At 37.6% G+C, this 26,820-nt stretch overlaps 1 protein-coding gene and 1 non-coding gene across 5 annotated transcripts in view; one reads left to right on the plus strand and one right to left on the minus strand.

Annotated features, from left to right (window-relative positions):
• The window catches only part of CYYR1 (cysteine and tyrosine rich 1), a 215,629-nt gene extending 194,697 nt beyond the window's left edge, over positions 1 to 20,932 (plus strand). For 3 of the 4 annotated variants that reach the window (XM_069549640.1, XM_069549660.1, XM_069549687.1), the window contains one exon: positions 20,501 to 20,932. In XM_069549640.1, coding sequence (XP_069405741.1) covers positions 20,501 to 20,532 — 32 coding nt within the window. In that variant the 3' untranslated portion in view covers positions 20,533 to 20,932. Of the gene's footprint in view, positions 1 to 1,996; positions 2,409 to 20,500 lie in introns of all 4 variants that reach the window. The other variant, XR_011248534.1, reaches the window with a different exon arrangement.
• On the minus strand, positions 371 to 443 carry TRNAS-GGA (transfer RNA serine (anticodon GGA)). The gene has a single exon. It is a non-coding gene; the product is annotated as a tRNA-Ser (tRNA).
• Positions 20,933 to 26,820: the final 5,888 nt, after the last annotated feature.

Genomic DNA, 26,820 nt, shown 5'->3' on the forward strand with positions numbered 1-26,820 from the left:
ACCACCAGAACATCAGCCTCCATGAGCTGCAGCTAGACCAGCACCCATCCCTCTTGTGTAGTAATATCATATGCTTAATAGATTCCTGATGAATGAATAAATGAACTTTATCTAATGCAGGAAGTCCTTTCATTCTTTCTTACAATCCTTAAAAATATTTTTTTTTCTTTTAGACCATAGCCACCATCTTAGTGTCTTTATAATTGTAAGTGAGTGAGTGAGTGAAGTTGCTCAGTCATGTCTGACTCTTTGCGACCCCATAGACTGTAGCCTACCAGGCTCCTCCCTCCATGGGGTTGTCCAGGCAAGAGTACTGGAGTGGGTTGCCATTCCCTTCTCCCAGGGATTGCCATTCCCTTCTCCAGGGGATCTTCCTGACCCAGGGATCGAACCCGGGTCTCCTGCATTCCAGGCAGACACTTTAACCTCTGAGCCACCAGGGAAGCCCTGTAAAGACCATGAAAATTTCATTATTGCCTTTTTCAATATTGAGCATAGTGTGCTCTAAACATGGTTTGGGTATTATGAGGGGCTTCCCAGGTGGTGACAGTGGTAGATGCAGGAGACCTAAGAGATGCAGGTTTGATCCCTGGGTCGAGAAGATCCCCTGGAGAAGGGAATGGCAACCCACTGCAGTACTCTTGCCTGGAAAATCCCATGGACAGAGGAGCTTGGTGGGCTACAGTCCAGGGGGCTGCAAAGAGCTAGACAGGACTGAGAGACACAGCACAAAGTGTAAGATGAGATTTCTGAATTCCAGGTGCTTATGGATACCAGGTTGTACTCTGGGGACATTTCATCCATGATCCTACCAGGTCCTATGGAATCATCACCTAGAGGGAGTATCTATAATGACAGCGTCTTAGGTCCCATGTCTGGCTAGTGGGAAAGGACACTAGGAGCATGTAGGTTTTTCTTTTACCCTATTCCTTATAAATAACTTCTATTCATCGACACAAGAGATGAAATTCCTCGATTTATATAAGCTATATGTTGCTTGATATACATTGTTTTAAGAGACACTTCTTGATCCAATTACTTAAAATAACAATGGAAGCCACAGTCAAAATATTCAACCATTCTAACTCCAGAAGGTCATTAGTTTATGTTATTTTTCACATCTCCCTCTTGAAGAATATTAAACCAAAGCCACCAGGCAAAAGGTAAAAAATCAAAAATAACTAAATTTTATTCTATAGACAGAGTTCATAGTGAGCATGTATTTATATAATGAACATACATCATTTTAGCATTTTAGAAGTCTTAAAGTGGTTTATTGATTCTAAAAATGTCCTAACTTCAAACAAATTTTAATAGTACTTTATTTGATTTGGTTTAAATATATGACATCTCCACAATGATTCATATGACACACACATTTTAATCAGTTTTGAGAACTAACAATGATTATGATCATACTTGTTACTATGAGATATCCACCCAAAGATGCTCTCATTGGCATACAGTGTCCAAAACAAGTGTGATCCTTGACTAGGACCCTAACTTTAAGGATCACTTTCCTGGTCTTTCTACAAACAGTGGCTCCATAGATAGAATGATTTTGGTGCAGGGCATTTTCTCTTTATCTTGGAGTGTTTCTTTGCTATAGTGGCATTAAAATTATTTTACAATAACTTACTATTCAGTACAGATCCATGAAGATAAATACTGGTCTGTCCTATCAATGAGCAAAATAAATTAGTTTTCTACTGCATAGGAATAGTGTGTTTTCATGTTGGTGTCAGGAAATACACTGAATGACAATAATTTAATCATACCACTACAATGTATTCTTGTATGAAGCTCTTATCATTCAGGGACTTAACTTGATGGTTGGCATTCTTTATGATAAACCTCTGCATAATTCTAGGTTTTGCTCCAATTATTTGAATACCCAATGGAAGCCTGATGTATTATTAAGGTCAATTTTCTGAAAATTAGCTGTGAGTTAAAATTTGTTTAATGTATTCTATCTTTGTATCTCTTTGGCTTTCAGTTTTGTGACCACATGTTTCCACAGGACACAGCTGTATGAATTTGCAGCTGGAATGAATTTGCAACTGGGATAATACATAAGCAGGAAAATATGCAGAGAATTCATATGAAGAGATAAAGCTTTGAAGGAAAGGCCCAGCTAGCGCTGAAGCAGTTGAAGTTGAAAAATCATACTCACAGAAGAAGAACTGACTCCATGCAGGAGAAAAGCCTTTATATGTAAATAGGATGTAAATAGTATGGAGAGTAAACTCAAGCCCATTCCTGGCCAGCTCCACTGTTGAAAGGATGTGAACTGAGGAAGTAGGATGGAATGAGGCACAGGGACTTGTCTGCAATGCTACCAACAAAAGTTAGTATACATGTACTTGTCTTCAAGGAAGTGGTGGAGCAACTGCTGATCTTCTGCAGAGGTTTGTCCATGTTTTATAAAGATTAGATGTGATGGTATATACTGGGGAAAAAAAATCCCCTCAACGTGGATAGGGAAAAGTTCAATAGTCTGCAGAAAATGTTACAATCTGCTTAGAAGTCCTTTTATTACCCATCTACTATCTTCAAATATGTATAACTTCTTTCTTCTAAAGATTTATATATGTATCTTCAAACTCCCCTGTTATACTAATCTCACTGAGCTATGAAATTATGATTCTCAGCAAGATCATCAGAATTCACTGCAGCTTCCCTGCCAAGATCAATACTCTCTTTCACCTGCCATTGACCAGAAGGCTTTCACCCACATGACTGTGTGAAGCTCTGTCAATTTAATTACCCTCATTTTACCGTCATCTCTTCCAAATTACAGAGACTTCTCTGCTGTCCTTTAAAACACTTCTTATTGTATACTGTGTTTAGTCACTCAGTTGTGCCCAACTCTTTGTGACCTCATGGACTGTAGCCCTCCAGGCTCCTCTGTCCATGGGGATTCTTCAGGCAAAAATACTGGAGTGGGTTGCCATGCCCCCCTCCAGGGGATCTTTCCAACCCAGGGATTGAACCTCCTACATTGCCGGTGGATTCTTTACCATCTGAGCCACCAGGGAAGCCCATTATTGTATATTATGGTCAACCATTTAGGTGTCTGTTTCCCAACTAAACAACATGTTCTTCAAGAGCAAATATCAGGTCTTATTTATAACAAAAAGAATCTTGCCAAGGGCCAAACACCTACAATAAGTTGCATAACAAATTCTTAAGTGGAAAAGCTATTAATATATGAAGTTATTTAATTTTGTGTGCATGCTAATGAAAAAAAAAACTGACTATTTAGTTCTACCTTCAAGTAGAAGGTAAGTAAATAGGATAAAATTCTATTTTAGAAATTTTTAAAAGAGACCAACAACCAAAAATATTTCATTGCATAAACAGAGATGCAATCACAAACATGTGAATCAGTCCTCTAAAAGGGGCTTTGGAAGCCAGGCTTTGACATTATTGGCTAAACTTCATTGCCACCAAGAATAGCACAAGAGATCAAAAGGTGCCAAAAAAGCACAATGTGTAATTCATTTTTGATTCACTATTCTTAAAGTCAAAACGTTTCTCTTCTAGTTTACCAAACAGATATGTATGCTACATACATATGGTACACACACACACACACACACACACACACACACACACACATATACTTTCCTAAATCCAAGTCTAGCCTTCACATTAATTACAAAAATTAAACCCAACTATCCCAAGTCACTTTGGGAAGAAAAATAATTGACTACATTGGTGAAAAAACTCACCATTTTAATAGCCATCTGAATCTGGTCAATTTGTTAAGAACCAGTGGTCAATTATAGGCATATATTGGAAATATTGGAGGTTCTATTCCAGACCACCTCAATAAAGCAAATATAGCAATAAAGCCAGTCACACAGATTTTTTCTTTGCTTTCATAGCACATATAACTCTGTGTGTGTGTGTGTGTGTGCGTGTGTATGCGTGCACGCTCAATAGCACAGTCATTTCAGACTCTTTGCAACCCCATGGACTGCAACCTGCCAGACTCTTCTGTCCATGGGATTTCTCAGGCAAGAATACTGGAGTGGGTTGCCATGCCCTCCTCAAGGGGATCTTCCCCACCCAGGGAATGCACCCACATCTCTTGAGTCTCCTGTGACACTGCAGGATTCTTGACTGCTGAGTCACCAGGGAAGCCTTGTTTACACTATACTGGAGTCCACTATAGCATAATGTCTAAAAAATGTACATACCTTAATTTTAAAATATTTTATTGCTAAAAAATGCTAACCATTATCTGAGCACCAGCCAGTCATCAGCTTTTTGCTGGTGAAGGGTTCTGCCTCCATGTTGATGGTTGTTGACTGAGCAGGGTGGTGGTTGCTAAAGTTTGGAGTGGTTGTGGCCATTTTTAAAAATAAGACAAATTTGCTGCATTGATGACTCTTCAGGAACAATATCTCTGTAACATGCAATGCTGTTTGGCAGCATTTTACACACAGAACTTCTTTCAAAATTGAACTGAATCTCTTCAAACCCTGCTGTTGCCTTATCAGTCACATTATCTAATTGTCTAAATCTTTTATTGTCATTTCAATGAACCAGCAGTAGTTTCCATCTCAAGAAACCATTTTTTTATAAGAAACAACTCTTCATCCATTAAGTTTTATTTTGAGATTGCAGCAATTCAGTCACATTTTCCCGTTCTACTGCTAATCCTAGTTCTCTTGCTATTTCCACCACATCTGCAGTTACTTCCTCCACCAAAGTCTTGAACTCCTCAAAGTCATCCACGAGGGAGAAATCAACTTCTTCCAAACTCCTCATACTGTTGGTATTTTGACCTCTTCGCATGAATCACAAAATGTTCTTAATGAAATCTAGAATAACGAATCCTTCCCAGAAGAGTTTAAATTGATTTTTCCCAGATCCACCAAAGGAATCAGTATCTATGGCAACTATAGCCTTATGAGGAGAAGGCAATGGCACCCCACTCCAGCACTCATGCCTGGCAAATCCCATGGACTGAGGAGCCTGATAGGCTGCAGTCCATGAGGTCGCTAGGAGTCGGACAAGACTGAGCGACTTCACTTTCGCTTTTCACTTTCATGCACTGGAGAAGGAAATGGCAAGCCACTGCAGTGTTCTTGCCTGGAGAATCCCAGAGATGGGGAGCCTGATGGGCTGCCATCTCTGGAGTCGCACAGAGTCGGACACAACTGAAGCGACTTAGCAGCAGCAGCATAGCCTTATGAAACGTAGTTCCATTTTTTATTAGTGACATATAATTGATGTTCAATAAAATGTATTATGTACTGATTTGACATTTGCATACATTATGAAATGATTATCACAATAAGTCTAGTAAACATGTTACCATGCAGAATTATTGCAATATATACATTCTTTATGTTGTATGCTGCTGCTGCTAAGTCGCTTCAATTGTGTCCGACTCTGTGTGACCCCATAGATGGCAGCCCACCAGGCTCCCCCGTCCCTGGGATTCTCCAGGCAAGAACACTGGAGTGAGTTGCCATGTCCTTCTCCAATGCATGAAAGTGAAAAGTGAAAGTAAAGTCGTTCAGTCGTGTCTGACTCTTAGCGACTCCATGGACTGCAGCCTACCAGGCTCCTCTGATATTATACCCCAATTACTTATTTATTTCATAACTGAAGATTTGTACCATTCACTTATCTTATCTCCCCACCCCCTTCCTCTGGCAACTACCTGTTTGATTTTGTATCTATGAGTCTGTTTTCATTTTGGTTTTCATTTTGGTTTGTAGATTCCACATATAAGTGAGATCATATATGATATTTGTCTGATATTTCATTTAACATAATAGCTTCTAGATCCATCCATATTATCTAAAAAGGTAAGCTTTTTCTTTTGGCTTAATAATATTCCACTTATTGGTTGTCCAATAATATATATATATCACATCTTTATCCATTATATACATATGTATATTGCATCTTTATCCATTCATATCATGAGGATGGTATATCTTTCTGTTTGTTTGTGTAGCTTGTATTAACTCTCTTTAAATGTTTGGTAGAATTCTCTGTAAAGGCATTTGGTCCTTGACTTCTGTTGATGGGAGTTTTGGGTTTTATTACAAATTCAACTTCACTTCTAGTGATTGGTCTGTTCAAATTGTCTGTTTCTTCTAAGTCTTGGTCAGTCAGTCAGTTCAGTTCAGTTGCTCAGTCGTGTCTGACTCTTTGTGACCCCGTGAATCACAGCATGCCAGGCCTCCCTGTCCATCACCAACTCCCGGAGTTCACCCAAACTCATGTCCATCGAGTCGGTGATGCCATCCAGCCATCTCATCCTCTGTCTTCCCCTTCTCCTCCTGTCCCCAATCCCTCCCAGCATCAGGGTCTTTTCCAATGAGTCAACTCTTCACATGAGGTGGCCAAAGTATTGGAGTTTCAGCCTCAGCATCATTCCTTTCAATGAACACCCAGGACCGATCTCCTTCAGGATGGACTGGTTGGATCTCCTTGCAGTCCAAGGGACTCACAAGAGTCTTCTCCAGCACCATAGTTCAAAAGCATCAATTCTTCGGCACTCAGCTTTCTTCATAGTCCAACTCTCACATCCATACCTGACCACTGGAAAAACCATGGGCTTGACTAGACAGACTTGGTAAGCTGTATGTTTCTAAAAATTTGTCCATTTCTTCTAGGTTGTCCAATTTGTAGGCATATAATGGCTTGCAGTAATCTCTTATGATCCTTCACATCTCTGTGGTGTTGACTGTAATTTTTTTTGTTTCTGATTTATTTCTTTGGTCCCTCCTTTTTTTCTTGATGAACCTGCCTAAAAGTTTATCATTTTGTTTAGCTTTCAAAGAAACTCGTTGTATTGTCATTGATCTTTTCTATTATTTTTTCAGTCTCCCCTTCATTTATTTCTAGTCAGGCTGTTATTTCCTTCCTCCTACTAATTTTAGGCTGTTATTTTTTTTTCTAGTTCCTTTAGGTGTAAAGGTCTCTTGCATTGCAGGTGAATTCTTTACCATCTGAACCACCAGGGAACAAATCTGAAGTGAGTCTCATAGGACAGCATATTTATGGATTTTTTTTTTCTATACCATCATTCTATGTCTTCTGATTTGGGCATTTAGTCTACTTACATTAAAATAATTAATGATTATTAATTGCTAACATGTTGTAAATTGTTTCCTGATTGTGTAGTTCTTTTGTTTTCTTTTTTCTTTTCTTTTGTTCTCTTCCCTTGTGATTTGATTATTTTATTTAGTGTCACATTTGTACAATTTTCTCTTTCTATTTTATAGATCTATTACAGATTTTTTGATCTGAGGTTAGCATAAGTTTCATATATAGCAGTCTATGTGTATAGCAGTCTATTTTATGTTGAAAATCACTTAAGTTTGAGCACTTTCTAAAAACACTACATTTTTCTCCCCCCAACATTTTGTTTTTGATGTCATATTTTATATCTTTTTATTTGTATATTACTTAATTAATTATTTTAAACATATATTATTTTACTACTTTTGACCTTTAACTTTCATACTAGCTTTAAAGTGGCTGACCCTTTACCTTTACTATGTGTTTACTTTTACCAGTGAGATTTTTTTCTTTCAAAATTTTGTTTCTAGTTATATCTTTTTCTTTTCCATTAAAAGAAATTCCTTTAATATTTCTTGCATGAACACGTTAATAGTGATGAACTCCTTTAGTTTTTGCTTGTCTGAGAAACATTTTATTTTTCCTTCAGTTTGAAACGATAACCTTGCTGTGTATTCTTGGCTGTAAGTTTTTTTCCTTTTAACACTTTGAGTGTATTGAGTCAATCTTTTCTGTCCTGTACACTTTGTGCTGAGAAATTAGCTAATAGTTTTATAAAGGTTCCCTTGTACACAGTTATCTCTTTTCCTCTTATCTTTAAAGATTCTTTCTTTAAAAAAAAAAACTTTTGACATTTGAATTATGTGTATTGATGTGAATATTTTGGAGTTCATGTTGTCTGCAACTCTCTGCACTTTCTGGACTTCTACGTCTGTTTTCTTCACCAAGTTAGGAAAGTTTTCAGCCACTATTTCTTCAAATAGATTTTCCGTCCTTTTCTCTCTCTCTTCTCCTTCTGAGACTCCTTTAATGAAAATGTTAGCATGCGTAATTTACCAGAGGTCTTTTAAAGTACGCTTATTTTTTTTTTCTTATTGCTCTTCCATTAGGTGATTTCTACTACCCTGTCTTCCAACATGCTGATCTGTTCTTCTGCATCCTCTAATCTCCTGTAGATGACCTCCAGTGTGTTTTTCATTTCAATTATTGTCTTCTTCAGTTCTGATTGATTTTTCCCCCCATCTCTTTGTTGAAGTTCTCACTGAGTATGTTTTTTCTTCTCCTGAGTACAATGATCTTTATGACCATTACTTGAAACTCTTTGTCTGGTAAATTGCCTATCTCTGTTTTGTTTAGTTCTTTCTGGGGTTTTGTCTTGGTTTTTTGTTTAGAAGGTGTTCTCTGTCTTCTCATTTTGCCTGACACATTGTGTTTGTTTCATGTATTAGATATATCAGCTTCATCTCCCAGTGTTAAAAGAGTGGCCTTATGTAGAAGATGTTCTGTGGGGCCCAGGAGTGTAAACTCTTGGTCATGAGAGCTAGGTGCTCCAGGGGTATCACCTGTGTGGGCTGTCATGCACCCTCCTGTTGTGTCTGGGTTCTGATTGCCATGGGCTTGCAGGTGTGAGGGCTTGGCCCCCAGAAGCAGAAGTAGCTTTGGGGAGGTACCAGTACGAGCGGGGGCTTCCCACCAGGTGCAGTAGTATGAAATGGGTGGAACTTAATTTAATTAATAAATGGCATACTTAAGTTACAAATAGAAATATAAAGTACTCTTTATGAATATTACAATTTTAAAAGATACATGTATAAAATGTAACTGTTTATGGAGATGACCTAGTTAAATATATTCTCCTATAAGGTAGGCTCAGTCATGTCCAACACGACTGAGTGACGTCACTTTCACTTTTCACTTTCATGCACTGGAGAAGGCAGTGGCAACCCACTCCAGTGTTCTTGCCTGCAGAATCCCAGGGACAGGGGAGCCTGGTGGTCTGCCATCTATGGGGTCACACAGAGTTGGACACGACTGAGGCAACTTAGCAGCAGCAGCAGCAGCAAAGCCCAGCTAGATAATCTAAGAAGGACATATTCTAAAATGTTCATGTATATTAAATACAAAAATAAGCTTGACCAATGGAAAAAAACTGAAACCAGAATATAACTATTCATAACCTAGAAGAAGGTCACTTCAGGCAGACAGATTTTATATAAAAGCAGATATTTTAAGACATATCATGAGACTTTGAAATACATTATAAGAGAAAATTAAATTCTTTTCCAGCGTTAAGGGTGTTCTCAGTCAGGTACAAGATAGCTTTCCCTATTTTCAAAGAATTACTAATATGTATGTGCATTTGGGTCCTCATGTAGAACTTTCATGTTGAATGTTTTTCCTCTTTTATAGTCTACTTAGCAAAACTTGAACTGGGGGTAGTTCCACCTCCTGACTTGTTTTTCTCTCCCATAGCTCTTGCTGGACTGAATCACTGAAGCAGTAGAAAGCTTCTGTCTTGGTATTTGGGCTCCTTCATATGATTATGACCAATTCCATTGCTTTTGGACTGATATTCTTGCTTCTCTTTTTTTAAAGGAATGAATATGTTCAGTGCATTCTTTTGGTAGAGACTTTCCCTCCCCAGAACACTTCATTTCCAACAACTTTTCTGGGAGCTTGAGAATTCATAAGAAGTAGGCTTTCTTAGTAGCCTAATCACAGCTTGGAAAGAAATATACTAATGTTTTTACCATTCTTCATCAGTTTCACACATCAGTATACAGACTGATTTTTAGGATGAAAATAACCCCCCAAATGGAGTTGGAAATGGAGTTAGGAAAACAAGTAGGTTTCTCTTCACTCCCTAATGGCTTCACGGGTATGATCCAGCCAAATAAAAAAGAAGATGTAGAAGAAACAGTAAATTTCTCTTTATACTTAGCGAATACACCTGGTTTGAAACAATTCTAGTATTCACACTTTAGAATTGTTGTTAATAATTAATAGCATTATATCTTGCCTTCACCAAGTACATTGTATTATTTCAACTTAATATCTTGATAGATTCTCTCTACATCCTACTGAAAAGACTAAGTGAAATATTTCTATTTATGTTTATAAATTAGAAGTTGAAACAACAATTTGAGTTCATTCAAGTTCTTATTAGAATAGAACTAGAATCTGAGCCATGTTCCTTGAAATATTTATTCTACACTGCAAAGATTCATTGTTATTTAGACAAATATTCAACTTATATTAACTTATCATCTTCAGAGAAAACCAAAGAATATGCAGTAGCTGTAAACAAAGAGTATTTTGAAAATATGCATGTTCATACAGTTATTCTTTTGTGAGACCTTTAAAGTCTTGGAGATTCATTTCTCTCTTATGACATAAAACTCACCAAAAAGCCATACAGATGGTAAACATACATTTTTTGAAGATTGCACAAGGCTTCATGAAAATATTATCGTACATAATAATTCAGTTCAGTTCAGTCGCTCAGTTTTGTCCAACTCTTTGCGACCATATGGACTGCAGCACGCCAGGCCTCCCTGTCCATCACCAACTCCCGGAGTCCACACAAACCTATGTCCATCGAGTTGGTGATGCCATCCAACAATCTCATCCTCTGTTGTCCCCTTCTCCTCCTGCCCTCAACCTTTCCCAGCATCAGGGTCTTTTCAAATGAGACAGCTCTTCGCATCAGGTGGCCAAAGTATTGCAGTTTCAGCTTCAACATCAGTCCTTCCAATGAACACCCAGGACTGATCTCCTTCAGAACGGACTAGTTGGATCTCGTAGCAGTCCAAGGGACTCTCAAGAGTTTTCTCCAACACCACAGTTCAAAAGCATCAATTCTTCGGCACTCAGCTTTCTTCACAGTCCAACTCTCACATCATACATGACCACTAGAAAAACCATAGCCTTGACTAGACGGATCTTTGCTGGCAAAGTAATGTCTCTGCTTTTTAATATGCTATCTAGGTTGGTCATAACTTTCCTTCCAAAGAGTAAGTGTCTTTTAATTTCATGGCTGCAATCACCATCTGCAGTGATTTTGGAGCCCAGAAAAATAAACTCAGCCATTGTTTCTACTGTTTCCTCATCTATTTGCCATGAAGTGATGGGACCAGATGCCATGATCTTTGTTTTTAGAATGTTGAGCTTTAAGCAAACTTTTTCACTCTCCTCTTTCACTTTCATCAAGAGGCTTTTGAGTTCCTCTTCACTTTCTGCCATAAGGGTGGTGCCATCTGCATATCTGAGGTTATTGATATTTCTCCCGGCAATCTTGATTCCAGCTTGCGCTTCTTCCAGCCCAGCGTTTCTCATGATGTACTCTGCATATAAGTTAAATAAGCAGGGTGACAAAGTACAGCCTTGATGTACTCCTTTTCCTATTTGGAACCAGTCTGTTGTTCCATGTCCAGTTCTAACTGTTACTTCCTGACCTGCATACAGGTTTCTCAAGAGGCAGGTCAGGTGGTCTGGTGTTCCCATCTCTCTCAGAATTTTCCACAGTTCATTGTGATCCACACAGTCAAAGGCTTTGGCATAGTCAATAAAGCAGAGATAGATGTTTTTCTGGAACTCTCTTGCTTTTTCCATGATCCAGCAGATGTTGGCAATTTGATCTCTGGTTCCTCTGCCTTTTCTAAAAACCAGCTTGAACATCTGGAAGTTCACGGTTCACATATTGCTGAAGCCTGGCTTGGAGAATTTTGAGCATCACTTTACTAGCATGTGAGATGATTGCAGTTGTGTGGTAGTTTGAGCATTCTTTTGCATTGCCTTTCTTTGGGATTGGGATGAAAACTGACCTTTTCCAGTCCTGTGGCCACTGCTGAGTTTTCCAAATTTGCTGGCATATTGAGTGCAGCACTTTCACAGCATCATCTTTCAGGATTTGAAATAGCTCAACTGGAATTCCATCACCTCCACTAGCTTTGTTCATAATGATGCTTCCTAAGGCCCACTTGACTTCACCTTCCAGGATGTCTGGCTCTAGGTGATTGATCACACCATCGTGATTATCTGGGTTGTGAAGATCTTTTTTGTATAGTTCTTCTGTGTATTCTTGCCATCTCTTCTTAATATTTTCTGCTTCTGTTAGGTCCCTACCATTTCTGGCCTTTGTTGAGCCCATCTTTGCATGAAATATTCCCTTGGTATCTCTATTTTTCTTGAAGAGAACTCTAATCTTTCCCATTCTATTGTTTTCCTCTATTTCTTTGCATTGATTGCTGAGGAAGGCTTTCTTATCTCTCCTTGCTATTCTTTGGAACTCTGCATTCAAATGGGTATATCTTTCCTTTTCTCCTTTCCTTTTCGCTTCCCTTCTTTTCACAGCTATTTGTAATGCCTCCCCAGACAGCCATTTTGCTTGTTTGCATTTCTTTTTCTTGGGGATGGTCTTGATTCCTGTCCCCTGTACAATGTCATGAACCTCCATCCATAGTTCATCAGGCACTCTGTCTATCAGATCTAGTCCTTTAAAATATATAACACTTATTCAAGAGAAGAAATTCAGAGAAATGTATTACATTAAATCTAATGGTAAAGCTAATAGTAGAATTTGAATTAGAGGGAAATAAGGAAGAAAGAGGAAGGAGAGAAGGAGGATATCTAATCTACTGGACTTTTTCTAAATCCTACACGTAGAGAAAGTTGAATTCTGAATTCAACTCAGTCTGGAATGGGTGAACAGAAGATTATACTGGTTAAAAGCATACACTGTGAATAGCAAAAAATGAAAAATTATTGCTGTTTAAGTAATTCATTTTCATCTCACAGGAAAAAAAAATCCAAAAGGACATGGTCCAGGGCTAGTGTATTTGTTAAACAATGTTGTCAAGGAACTAGGCTCCTTCTGTATGTCAGCTCTGCCATCTTTAGCATGTGGCTGTATTCTTCAGGGTCACAAAGTGATTTCTGGACCTACAATATCATTTGCACATTCCAAGGAGGAAGAGGATGGGGAAGAGAAGGCAAACCACTTCTCTTAGCGGGACTTTCTTCTTTGGTTCATTGGTCCCCACTCTATCACATGGTCACTTATAGCTGCAGGGGAAAGAGGGTGTGTAAGTATTCTTCTCTGAGGTCTCTATATACAAAAATGTAGGGGGAGAGCGAGTGTGTTGAGCACCCAAAGTGTCTGCTACAAAAAACTAGACTTGAGGGTCTTCAAGGTCTTTCTAGAAGAAAAGAGCCTTAAATCCTGAAAAATAAATCCAGAATGCAGTGAGAGAAGGGAAGTCAAAACAGAGAAAAGAACAAATTGAAAATTCTGCAGGGTGAGTGTTATTTTTCTTTCTGACATGGTAAAGCATTATAAGTGAAAATGTACCCCAGTGATATTCAAAGGCAGGAAGTTTCTAACAAACTCATCTGAGTGCATATTGTGTCCTTGATAAATAAATGGATGAATTGTAGCCTTGCTTCTACTTCTGCAAATGTCGATTGCTTATTGAATCTAAGACTTTTGTTATAGTATTCATGTTTGAAAGTAAATTCTTGGACTCCAGCTCACTACAGTGAAAGGTAAAAGCTTGACATTGTCACATTGCTGATCGCTAGAATATAAGGCCTTAGTTTTAGCATTTGAAGTCTGGGGAGAAATACATTACTTGCTTGTTTTACTCCCTGATGAAACATTTCTAGAAAATATTTTGCCACAAAATCTCCATTGCTTTCATCATGCTCCTTACTTTTAAACTCCTTTAAAATAAACAAAACAGTAATTTAATAATGTATCAAATAAAAAAGCAAGATTGAGATTCACTCATTTCACAGGAAAAAATTACAGATTTTGATTCAAGTAATAATCAGAACAAGATGGAAAATTTTCTTAAGATGGAAAAAATAAGATAAAGAAATTCTGAGTACATAGTAAGATTTAGTTCTCAACACGAAGAAAATACCAACCAACTACATAATGTTCTCTATGCCAAGAAACTATTGTCCCAGAAGACAGATTTTGAATGCTGAACAGGAAAATATAATGATTAAATTCCATGCAGTGTGCGTCTCTTGGGTCTCCACTTTGTGGCTACAAATTTTCATAGGCCCAGAGGAAAAAAGACATGAAACTCCATGGCCTCTGTCTTTACATGATTTATAATCTCATGAGGAAGGCAGATATAAACAACAAACATACAAACTGCAGAATACTATAATGGCTTTTCACGGAGGCACTGAAAGAATAAACATATTGTCTTTTACCTAGGAGAGATGAGAGAAGATCACAGAAAATTTGATGGCTCCAACCATCTGGCATTCTTGATCTTTTCTAAGAGGGTAGGTTTTAAGTTTCCTCAGCACAAAAAGAAAGAGAGAGTGAGATAGAGAAATGGAGGGAGGGAGGGAGGGAGAAAGGGAAAGAGGGAGGAACGGAGGAAGGAAATGGTCACTATGTGAGGTTACAGTAACAGCTTGGTCATAGTGGTCATTTCACAGTAAATAAATATATCAAAACATCAAGCTGTACTCCGTAAATATACACAGCTCCTGCATCTCAATGATACCTCAGTTAAGGTGTAAACAATACTATGTTCTTAAGACCAACCTGTGTGTTAGGATAGAGTTCCCTGCCCACATCAATCTTACAGTTTAGTAAGGTAAAGTCAATTTATAGAAGAATGGGATCAAATAGAAAATGTAGAATAACCTATGTAAAACAGGGAAACCTTTTGGTATACACAGTTGAGATCCAGTCTGGAGATTTACCACTGAACCAAAGGCTGAATGATGTTGATAATAACAGATACTTATTGAAGGTTTACTACTGTTGCAAGTAATGAAAGTATCCATAACCACCAGTTACTGTGTAGAATATTTGGTTTAGCACAAGGAAACTCTTTCCTCAAGGATATTTTTAGAGGCACTATAAAACAATTATATCACCTCACTTTTCTCTTCCACAGAGATTCTCAGGGAAAATTCCCTCTCTAAAGGGAAGCTATGATTTTTGTCACCTTCCCACTGGGAATTCTCAGCATCCTTATTTGTATTTCACAAGATGTTTTAAGTTACCAGGTGGAAAAGTGTTGTGAAATTACTATTATTATTCAGCTTCTGTTTTCATCTGTACTTATTTCTCTGTTAAGTCCTATTCATGGTTTCTGTAAAACCCAATCACAAAATGTTACCTTGGGGTGTTGATGGGCCATTAAAAATCACCTAGAATTGCTTCTGAAGTGAAAGTAAAGTAGAGCAAAAAGATAAAAACCACTGAAAAAGAGTTAGAATGAATACACTGATTATGGAAGGATAGACATTCTTTTAACTGTCCCCCAAGATGTTCTTAAATAATGGACTAATGACCTAATTAATCACCTTGATGGTGAGGCTCTATCAAAACCCGCTTTATTTTGGTCACACCAGTTTTGTACAGCAAATATGAATAGAGTCAGCACTAGCCCCCTGAGGTACCTGGATCTCAGCAGCAAGGTTTATTATCAGTGTAAGTTCCTCGCTGGCTCCTCCACTCAACCACACACTGTTTGCACACCTTAGTATAGCGCTTATAATTTTGCATTGTGATTGACTATGTTCTTTTCTGTTTTACTGGCTTTTCTTAAATTTATCCAAATAATTAACTACATTTTATTCATTTTAAATCACTACTGTCCCTAGCAGAGAAGCAAATGGTCTTATGCTAAATGACTCAACTGATCAATTGTATCCGAAGATCAGAGCAATTGCTTAACAAAAGGCAGCTTTTTCATTTAAAGCCAGCTTTCTAAACTGTGAAGGCAAAAGTCAAAATTAAGGGAAGAAATGCTAAGCAGAAAACAGGCTGAGAGAGTAGTCCCTTGAATATATTAAAGGGAACCTGAAACCCACTGGTGGGTCACAAGCTCCCTCCTGAAATTACCTCCATGTCAGTACAGTCCATGTTACATCAAATATGTTCATTTGTGAGGCAGTATATTAAAATTTTCTTATGCTTTATTCATCTTTGTACCCCCAGTGCCAAGCACAGTGCCTGGTATAAGGTAAATGTCAAAAAAATTTTAAACTATTAAAATGTTGAGTCCTGAGTCTTAACTTGCTGGGAAAAAAATAAAGCTCTTAACATTAAAATGGATATTGACATATTTTGACTCATCTTTAAAGAATTAACTTTCTTTCTCCACTCCTCTTGAGCATAATAAACTCATTCAACATTCTATTCAATTCTCACCTGACCCCAAAACGTTTTCCCTTGACTACGTGATCTGAAGTAACTCCCCCTTGGTACCTCTCTACACTTTCCCTGTATTTCTACCTTTTTGTTGAATTGAGCATTAAATGAATCTATCATGGTTGTGAATTTGTCTAAGCTATTTGTTTATGGTCCTCCTTTTTCACTCCAGAACATGTTTCCTTATCATCTTCCTGGTTTGCCCTGTATCTGGTATCTAGAAGAATGCTCAGACTTGCTCTACATTAGAAACACACAGGGAGATTTTAAACAGATAGATGCCCAGGTCCAATCCAGGACAATTAAACCAGACTCTCTGGAGCAAGAAAATCATGCATCGCTATTTCACCTTGTTTTAAGATTAACAAGTAAATGCAATTGGCAGTCAAGTAAAGAACCACTGACCTAGAACATAATGGATGATTACTAAGCACAAATGAATGAACTGACCAGAACTCGGTACTCATTGTTCAGTATCAGATATTTATATAGGATAGGCCCCTTTGCTCTGTTTTAAAGTCACAGCTGGAACTCTAAATAGCTCTCGTGGATATAACGGCTTTTAATTTAAGCATCCTCTCTTTACGGCAACTGGAAAAGCTACTTGTAATGAGTCAGTAGCAGCTTCTCTGTTTATTAAAAGCAGTGCATTATGGAACAAGAATAAGTAAATGGAACCCTCAAAAATTCTAAGGATAAACAATCCTGTACATGACAAATGGATAGAGGTGATGAGAGAATTTATTAGCACAAACCAAGCCATACACAGATTTTGAAAAATGGGAGATGTCAGCCATCTAGACAAAGCAAGTACACAAAATCCAAAACCACTACAATGTGAATTCATTTAAAAATATTCTTGAAAATATTTGTCTTATTCTGCCTTCTCCCAATCATTAAACACTTCATTCTGTCTGCAGAGGAGGAAACAGTCATGATTATATATTGCACATTGGTGAGCTTCTTGGACTAGATGGCTTTATTTCTGCATTTTGTATGTTATTCCATCACCCATTCTTACTCTGCTTCAGTCAATAGTAGAGAAAACATTTAAAATCCTATCAACTGCGACACTCTAAAAGACAGTGATGATTATCATTTTAGCCTTTCTTTAGCCTTTCCTGTCAACCATGGAATAGCCAAAACAATAAGCTGGCTGAAAAATTTTACCTAGCATACCAGAGGGAAAACTTATTTTCTTCACAAAATTCTTGCTCCCTCCATCCTGGCTACAAGTGCCATATGGAATTTGACAAGGATCAAATTATCTGATTCTAATTTAAAATGCTGCAAGTGACAACTAGGGACATAGTTATTAATATTTTATAGAACCAATAATTCTTCACGTGGATACAGGCATAGAATTGCCTTTGGGTAAATATCATTGGTTAAACTGCTTCTCAAGTGAGGATGATTTATTTGACTCTAGATAATAAGAAAATAAAGAAGACAGGAAATCTATATTTTAAGAGATACCAACCATTTGCACTGTATGTATCTTATTTAGGACCCAATTAAAATAAAGGGAAAAATAAGTTTAATTTCTATAAGACAGTTGAGCAAATGTGAACACTGAAAACAGATGCGATGATATCAAAGAAATATCAAATGTTTATAATGGTATTATAAATGTATTAGATTTAAAAATCCTTTCCTTATAGAGAAAAATACTGAAATATTTACAATAAGACTTATCAGTCTGGGAATTGCTTTCAAACAATTTAGAAGTGGGAATGGATGGGAGTATTGATGAAACAGAATGGCCAAATATTATTATAATAAGTGCTGAAACTATATAATTAGCATATATGGTTTATTTTACTCCTCTTTCTTCGTATAGATATATATGTGTATATGTGTGTATACGTATATAAATACACATATATATGTATACCTTTTTATTATGGGAATTTTCAAATTCCCATAATAAAATATATATGTGTGTATGTATACTAAATATGTACATATATATTTGAAAAGTTCCATAATAAAAAGTTATTTTAATGGAATTTTTATGGAAATTATGGAAAATTTCAAATATATATACATATATATTTGAAAGTATATGTATATATTTGAATACCTATGTTGTTGTTCAGTTGCTAAGTTGTGTCTGACTCTTTGTGACCCCATGGACTGCAGCACAGTAGGATCCTCTGTCCTCCCAGAGTTTGCTCAAATTTATGCCCATTGAGTTGGCGATACTAACTAACCATCTCATCCTCTGCTGCACCCATCTCCTTTCACCTTCAGTCCTTCCCAGCATCAGGGTCTTTTCCAAGATTTAGCGCTTCATAGCAGGGGCCAAAACAATGGAGTTTCAGCTTCAGCAGCAGTCCTTACACTGAATATTCAGGGTTGATTTCCTTTAGGATTGACTAGTTTGATCTCCATGCAGTCCAAGGGACTCTCAAGAGGATTCTCTAGCACCACAATCCTAAAGCATCAATTCTGTGGCACTCATTAATGTTTATGGACTAGCACTCACATCCATACATGACTACTGGAAAAACCCTAGCTTTGACTATATGGACCATTGTCTGCAAAGTTATATATATATATGATATAAAATATCATATATATGATATAATATATATATCATATATATGATAATATATGTGTATATGTACACATACATATATTTGAAAACTCCCAAAACAAAAAGGTAAACAACTAAAAATAATTTAGACAATAGTAAGGGCAATGATTACAACAATCTGATATTTCTTGGTGTGATAATGCCAAAAAATAATAAATAGAAAAATGTGTGAACAATCTTTGATATACTTGGGCCCCCTTTTCATATAATTGAATGAAGAACAGATTTCAGTTCTAGAACTCAATCCAAACTCTTTTAATTATGATAGTAAAAAAAGTCTTACTATATTAGTAAGTCCTCCACATGGATTATAGAGTAAGACAAGTAGTCTAAGAAACTCTATTTAAATCTTATGCTGTCCTATTTAAGTAGACTGTTCTTTACCATTTATTTCTTCAATAAATGTTCTCCATCATAGGCTATGTCCTTGGGACTGTTCCAAGTACTGGGGAAACAGTGATGAACTATATGGTCTCTGTCCTGAAAGAGTTTACTGGTTATGGGATAAAAGCTATTGAATAAATAATCCAATATACAATCGGATTTGTGATAAGCACTGTAAAATAAAAATTACAAGATAATTATTTTAGAGATATTTGTTATATGTAAACATATAACAAGGCCACCTGATCTTCTCTGGGGGGTGGTGATGAGTAGCAAGAATTTATAGGGAAAGACTTTCCCAAGTCTTGCTTCTAAAAGAAATGGGAAGCCTATGCAGGGTTTTAAGTAGATATGATAATGATCAGTTTTTCATTTTTATAAATAACTAAAGTATGCCAGTAGAACATAGACGATAAGTACAGAAGTCCCAATTTTGCCACTTACTAGCTGTCATCTTCCGTGTTCACATCTTTGAAGTCCTAAAACTGTAATTCTGTCTCTGAGGGTTGTATTGATATTAAAAATTAAATGAGATAATCCATAGCAAATTCTCAGAACTATTGCCAAGTTTTAACACAACAGAAAGAAGATGGGAACTTGGACCAATCAGTCAAACTCCAAGGGTTTGATTTGATGGTGAAAAAAAAACACATTTTCTTTCTACTAAGTATGCCCTTTTTAAAATCAATAGTTAGCTTTAGAGGTCTTTAAAATTATAGTCAATTTTTCAAAATAAAAATAGTCAATTTCCAAACTGGTGATTAATGTAAAATACTCTCATGTTAAAAGATTAATAACATTTCTGTAAAACCTATTTTATGTTCATATGCTATGCTCATTTCTCATTTACAAGAATATCAATTCATCTTAAAGTGCATTAATAACATCAAAGTATTCAACCACAGCAACATTTTCCTAGCTTTATCATTAGGTTCTGTCATATCCATAGTCATGAAAATTATAGCTTGGCCAAGTTAGGAATTAGCTGTGTTTTGACTCCTACTTAAATATCTCATTGTGTAACATTTGAATAATTACAGATTTTTTCTAAATCTCCAGATTTTTTAAATTCTATCCTCATTACCATTGTAGAAAATAAAGACCCACAAGTTTACTATTCTTTGTTCATCAGTTTTAGCTACTGTGAACTTCATGACATGATAAAGAATTATGGTACTTTGTTTTTTTAAAAAAAAGTTTGACAAAGGATAAAATTGCCCTTCTCATAGATATGTTTAGAATTTTGTTTCCTGTATTTTGCTTTTCTCTTGCAACAGGTTTCAGTGTTGGTCTGTTCACACACATCTAAACTCCAGAGCAAAGATGAACTGTCTGGTCACTACGCCAGCCACTTTCACGGATATGCATCACCTCAGCAGCAGAGGAAAGAACACTTCCCAGAAGTGAAGGAAGTTGACTTCGGGGGCCAGACTCTGCAACTGATAGTTGTGTGACTTTGGTAAACCTTTCAAGATGGGACTCTGACCCAATTATTGAAGGAGCCTGACTAGATTAGGGGTAACAAATTTGACACCTACGGACAGGTTTCATTGCAAGACAAATCCATTGTGTTTTGTCAGCCTTCAAAATGCCAGATAGGCAGAACATTCACTTTCTAGTATATCATAGCCCTACTCCTTCATCAGAAAACAGCAAAATTCTGTAAAGCAATTATCCTTCAATAAAAATAATAAATTAAAAAAAGAAAAGAATATCTTTTCTAAATTCATAGACATCATTTTTGAATAGTCTTGTATTTACTGAAAAATTGACCAGATACCAGGAATAGATTAGATCTATTCCTGTAGGTCTAATCTTCATGTTCTGTGGCCTGTACTTAGTCATGTTGGCTCTGCACCTTTTGTTAATATATATATATATATATATATATATATATATATATATTGCCTATAGCCTGAAATATACAGAATAGCCCATTCTCAAGGCTATGACCTTTAAAAGTATAACACTTTTCCATTTATATAGAGATAAAAGGCTGCAGAATGGAGAATAACATTTGTCTTGCCAGAGGTTTATGGCACATTGTGACCAAACATAGATCCAAGAACCTAGGTGCAAGAACAAACGATTCCTGCACCCAGAAATTTGCAACAGTCAGCCACACCCCCTCCCCTTTTAATATAAAAAAGCCTTAATTCTAATTCAGGCAAGATGGTTCTTTGGGACACTACTTCACCATCTTCTTGGTCTTCTGTTTTTCCAAATAAAGTCACTACCCCCTGCCCCAACAACTCATCCCTCAGTGTATTGGCTTATTGGGCTGTGAGCAGTACAAGTTTAGACTCAGTAAGACTTCTGTTCTGGGATCCTGTCCATGATACTACATTTCATTTAGTCATCATGTCTCCTGGGCTGTAACATTTTTGCATACTTTTCCTTGTTTTTGATGACTATGACAGGTTTGAGGAATTCTGGCAGGGTATTTTGTAGGATGCTAATCTATAGAAATTTGTTTGATGTTTCTCTCATAAATAGACTAGGGTTGTAAGTTTGGAGGAGGAAGATAGTAAAGCACCATTCTCATGACATCATCTCAACAGTACCTATCAACAGTACCTACTGTCAACATGATTTATGACTGCTGATATTGATCTGATCACCTGGCTGAAGCAGTGTTTGTTAGGCTATTCCACTGTAAAGGTACTTTTTCTTCCTTTCCACGCTATATACTTTAGAAGGAAGTAACTATATGTAGAAAGCTGAGTGCCGAAGAATGGATGCTTTTGAACTGTGGTGTTGGAGAAGATTCTCGAGAGTTCCTTGGACTGCTAGGAGATCCAACCAGTCCATTCTAAAGGAGATCAGCCCTGGGTGTGGAAGGAATGATGCTAAAGCTGAAACTCCAGTACTTTGGCTACCTCATGCGAAGAGTTGACTCATTGGAAAAGACTCTGATACTGAGAGGGATTGCAGGCAGGAGGAAAAGAGGACGACAGACGATGAGATGGCTGGATGGCATCACTGATTGGATGGACATGAGTCTGAGTGAACTCCGGGAGTTGGTGATGGACAGGGAGGCCTGGCATGCTGCGATTCATGGGGTCACAAAGAGTTGGGCACGACTGAGTGACTGAACTGAACTGAACTGAAATATGTGCAACCCACATTTAAGGAGTGGCGAGTTATGCTCTTGCCCCTTCACGTGAAATATCTCTACAAATTACTTGGATTTTTTTCTGTATGGGAGATTTGTGTTTTTTCTCCTTTTAAAATTTATTCTATCACTTATTCCAATATGAACTCATGGATATTTATTTTATACTTTGTGGATTGTCCTAGCATTTATTTTCTAAAGCTTTTTCAGTTGGATTCTATTCTTTGCCTCACTCTTATCAACATGAGTTTGAACCTTTTTTCAACCTCTTTCTTACTTTCTGATACTATAAGATGCTCAAGATTCATGGTTTACATTTTCTTCCCCAGTCCTAGAATCATCCATTTCTCCAGGAGCCTTGGTTCCTTTTATTAGAGAAAGGTATTAAAAACCAAGATCTGGGTGGTAGGTATACTCATTGCTGCTAGGGCGTTGTTTCTTTTGGGTCCTCTCAGCTCACAGAGCCTCCTTTTAATTTTACACCTGACCTAAGTCAGATATTTGATTACTAGTCTGGGTATTGAAGATATATGAGTTTTCTTGACCTGAGATCTAAATTACCTCTAAGTCTCCTTCCAATTGTTATAGCACTGTTAGTATTCCCTCAGTTAAGAAAAAATTGCCAGTTTGGGGCCCGAATTGAAATGTAAGGTATGAAAATGGAAAAATTTCAGAACAAACTTTTTATGGGCTCTACTGTACCAGACACACACTCACATGGGCTCATTGTTCGCAGTGACTCTAACATATGCTGATTCTTTTACTTACACTTCACCCTTGTCCAAATCTACCTCATTTCCACTGAACTTTCCAATGCCAGGTTTCTCAAACTTAACGCTACTGACAATCAGAGCTGGATCGTTGTTTTGGACTTCCCTGGGGGCTCAGACACCAATGTCTGCAATGCCTGCCATGTGGGAGACCTGGGTTCGATCCCTGGGTTAGGAAGATCCCTGGAGAAGGGAATGGCTACCCACTCCAGTATTCTTGCCTGAAGAATCCCATGGACAGAGGAGCCTGGTGGGCTACAGTCCATGGGATCACAAAGAGTTGAACAAGACTGAAGCGACTTAGCACAACGCGTGACACAGTGTTTGTTGTGAGGGGCTGTCTCGTGCACTGTAGGATGTGTACCCATGGTGTCTACCTACTAAATACCAATAGTACCTCCTCCCATTTTGGTGTGACAACCAATAATTTCCTGACACTGCCAAATCTTCCTGAGGAGGCCAAATTACCCTGAGTTGGGAACCACTGTCCTAGTATGGAAACTTAAATTTTCAGAACCTGCTGCTAAAGCCTTCTGACATCACAGTTCATCTACCTGCCTGGACAGACATGTTCCTTTGGGAATGGAGCCTGTACTACAATGAGTGCTATACTAAACTTACCCCAGTTGTCTGCCTTGCCCCTGAGATCTCAGCGCTCTCATTTTCTTACACTATCTCAGCCAACTATTTTAAGAGCCCTGGCTATGAACAACTCATTGTCTCTATCCATTTGGTATTTGCTATTATCTCTTCATGTGAATGTGTCGATCTCTACTTTTAACCTGCAAATACTTCAAAGTCAATGACTGTAATTTGAGCTCCTCTTTATCTCAGACATGTCTAGAAGTGGCTACAATGTATCATTGTTGGTTCATTGATCATTTTTCAACTCACTACATTAAGGAATGTCAGTGTATCAAAAGAATTTTTGAAAAAAAAATCAATACTAATTGGGAACCAGAGTAAAGCAAGTTTAAGTTATCTTCCTTGCCAAGTTAACAATATAACTTTAATGGAGCAATAAGCTTTTATCGTTCTGGATTTCTATTCGAAGGCTTATAAGAAGCACTGAGGGAATTATTTTTCCCCAAAATTTATTTTTGTGCTCTCTGCAGTCCCTTTACTGTGGCAAAGATTTTTGTGTAACTATGGGACTTGGGGAAAGTTAAATGAAGATGGGAAAGTTCACCTTTCTTATTTTTCTTTGTATCATGACCTACTCCCTTTCAGTGACTTCATTTCTGTACACAGTGGGCATGTTTTCTGGTCTTCCCTGCACCTGTACCTACTTCTATCAACACTGTCTCCTGCCTTCCTTGAGGTAAACACACTTTCCCCACTTAAGACATGATTATGGTCAAGCTAGAATCTCAGTATCCTACTTTTAACCATGTAGAGTGGATATTTGAGTAGGGTCAATCAGTCACGTTATTGTTAAATACAAGTTCCTTCTAGCAAATCCGCTCACCAGGGATGCTCAGAACTACTTCCTGGAGAGAAGTCCTTCTGTTTGTTCCTAACAAGGAGAATGGAAACGCAGGACTGCTGTTTACTTCATCCTACTTTCCATAGTTGGAGAAGGCAATGGCACCCCACTCCAGTACTCCTGCCTGGAAGGAGGGTCGGACACGACTGAGTGACTTCACTTTCACTTTTCACTTTCATGCATTGGAGAAGGAAATGGCAACCCACTCCAGTGTTTTTGCCTGGAGAATCCCAGGGACGGGGGAGCCTGCTAGGCTGCTGTCTATGGGGTTGCACAGAGTCGGACACAACTGAAGCGACTTAGCAACGGTACTTTTCGTAGCTGGAAGAAGCAGAGATGGTTACAGTTGTGCCCCTAGTTCTAGGTGTGTATCCGTCTTCAATGATTAATCTCAATATCTGTTGAGATTTTAGTACTGTTCACAATGATATGTGGCCCTCTCTGAAAGAGGACTCTATGTCCCTTGCTTGGTCGTATCACTTGCTCTGTCTCCCTGTAGGTGATATTTCTCTCACCCTTTGTCATCAGCCTTGGCCACTTGGCTTGCTTTAACTGACAGAATATATGCAAACGGAATATGATACATACAAGCAAAAATATTAAGAACCATAACTTGGTTCTACAATTATTTCAGGGGTGCTTCTTCAGCCCAGTTCCCAGAAGGAGAATGTATGTGTACCAGAGACACAATCAGAATATAACATGAACAAGAAATAAAGCTTTGCTCCAGGAGTTGGTGATGGACAGGGAGGCCTGGCGTGCTGCAATTCATGGGGTCGCAGAGAGTCAGACACGACTGAGCGACTGAACTGAACTGAACTGAAGTGTACAACAAAAACTCCTTTTAATATATCAATCTTTCTCCCTCTCTCTCTCACTCTCTGTCTCTCCCAGAAGATGATTCCACCAGGTTTCTATCTTATAACTGGAAGAATTCTGACTAATTATCTTGTGACTAATATATATTCTTATTCCATTACTAATGCATACAATTTAGCAACACATTTACAAAGCAAATTACCAAGATCCCAACATGCATGAACAAGTATACATTTAACCAGTCTGTCCTAGAAATGGCTATTTTAATGTCAAAGAAGAAATTATCTTCAACATTAAACATATGCTCAGAGATGCTAAACAAGTTTTCAGAGTAGCACTAATTTGTTCTCTCTAATGCTCATATTTACATTATAGTTAATGTTTAAGTCTCTTATCAAATACAAAAGTTATAATTTCAACCTCTTTTAATAATTCTTTCAATGTATTTTTCACTTTTTTAATATTTAAATTTTATTTAAGTAGTGCTTTTTATACTTTGAAATTTTAATTAGTTTTTAAGAGTCATTAAATTTACTTTGAACATGGAATATTGTTTCATGTTGAAATTAAAACATACTAACATTTTCATATATGTTTAGACATATGAAATATAGTAAAATTTTGGAATTTCTCTGTTTCCATTAGCTAATGTATTACAGAAATGAGCTTCCCAGGTGGCGCAGTGGTAAAGAATCTGCCTGCCAATGCAAGAAACACATTTTCAATCTCTGGTCCAGGAAGTTCCCCTAGAAAAGAAAATGGCAACCCACTCCAATATTCTTACCTGGAGAACCCCATGAACACAGGAGCCTGGTGGGCTGCCATCTATGGGGTCACACAGAATTGGACACGACTGAAGCAACTTAACAGCAGCAGCAGCAGCAGCAGCAGTGCGTATCCACATCTGATTCTCCTTTCTTTCTTATGAACACAAGAAGACCATTTTTCTCAACAATCTTGCAGTTAGAGCTAAATGACTAGTTCTAGTTGAGTGCTTTTCAATTGAGAGTAATTTTCCCCCTCACCTCTCCACCCCACTCCACTGGGGGAGATTTAGTAATGTCTGGAGACATGTTTGGTTATCACAGCTGTAGAAGGTGCTCTTGACATCTAGTATAAAGAGCCCAGGGATGCTGCTGCACACCCTACCAAGTACAAGACATTCTGACAACAATGGATCATTCAGCCCCAATGCCGATAGGGCCAAGGTTGACAATCCCTGTTCTAGGAAATGAAACTGAAGTGGAAGTAACTTAGGTCACTTCCAAACTATGGCTTTCAAAAGCCTCTCTTCTGTTTAAGAAGCAACCTTGGAGGCCATGTGTTGAAATGGAAGAACCAGACTGGGTTCCTGAGTCATCACACAGTCATCACACAGAAAGAAGCTGCCCTGGAGAGTTTCCTGAG

Source organism: Ovis canadensis, chromosome 1, assembly GCF_042477335.2.
Source record: "Ovis canadensis isolate MfBH-ARS-UI-01 breed Bighorn chromosome 1, ARS-UI_OviCan_v2, whole genome shotgun sequence".
Taxonomy (NCBI): Eukaryota; Metazoa; Chordata; class Mammalia; order Artiodactyla; family Bovidae; genus Ovis; species Ovis canadensis.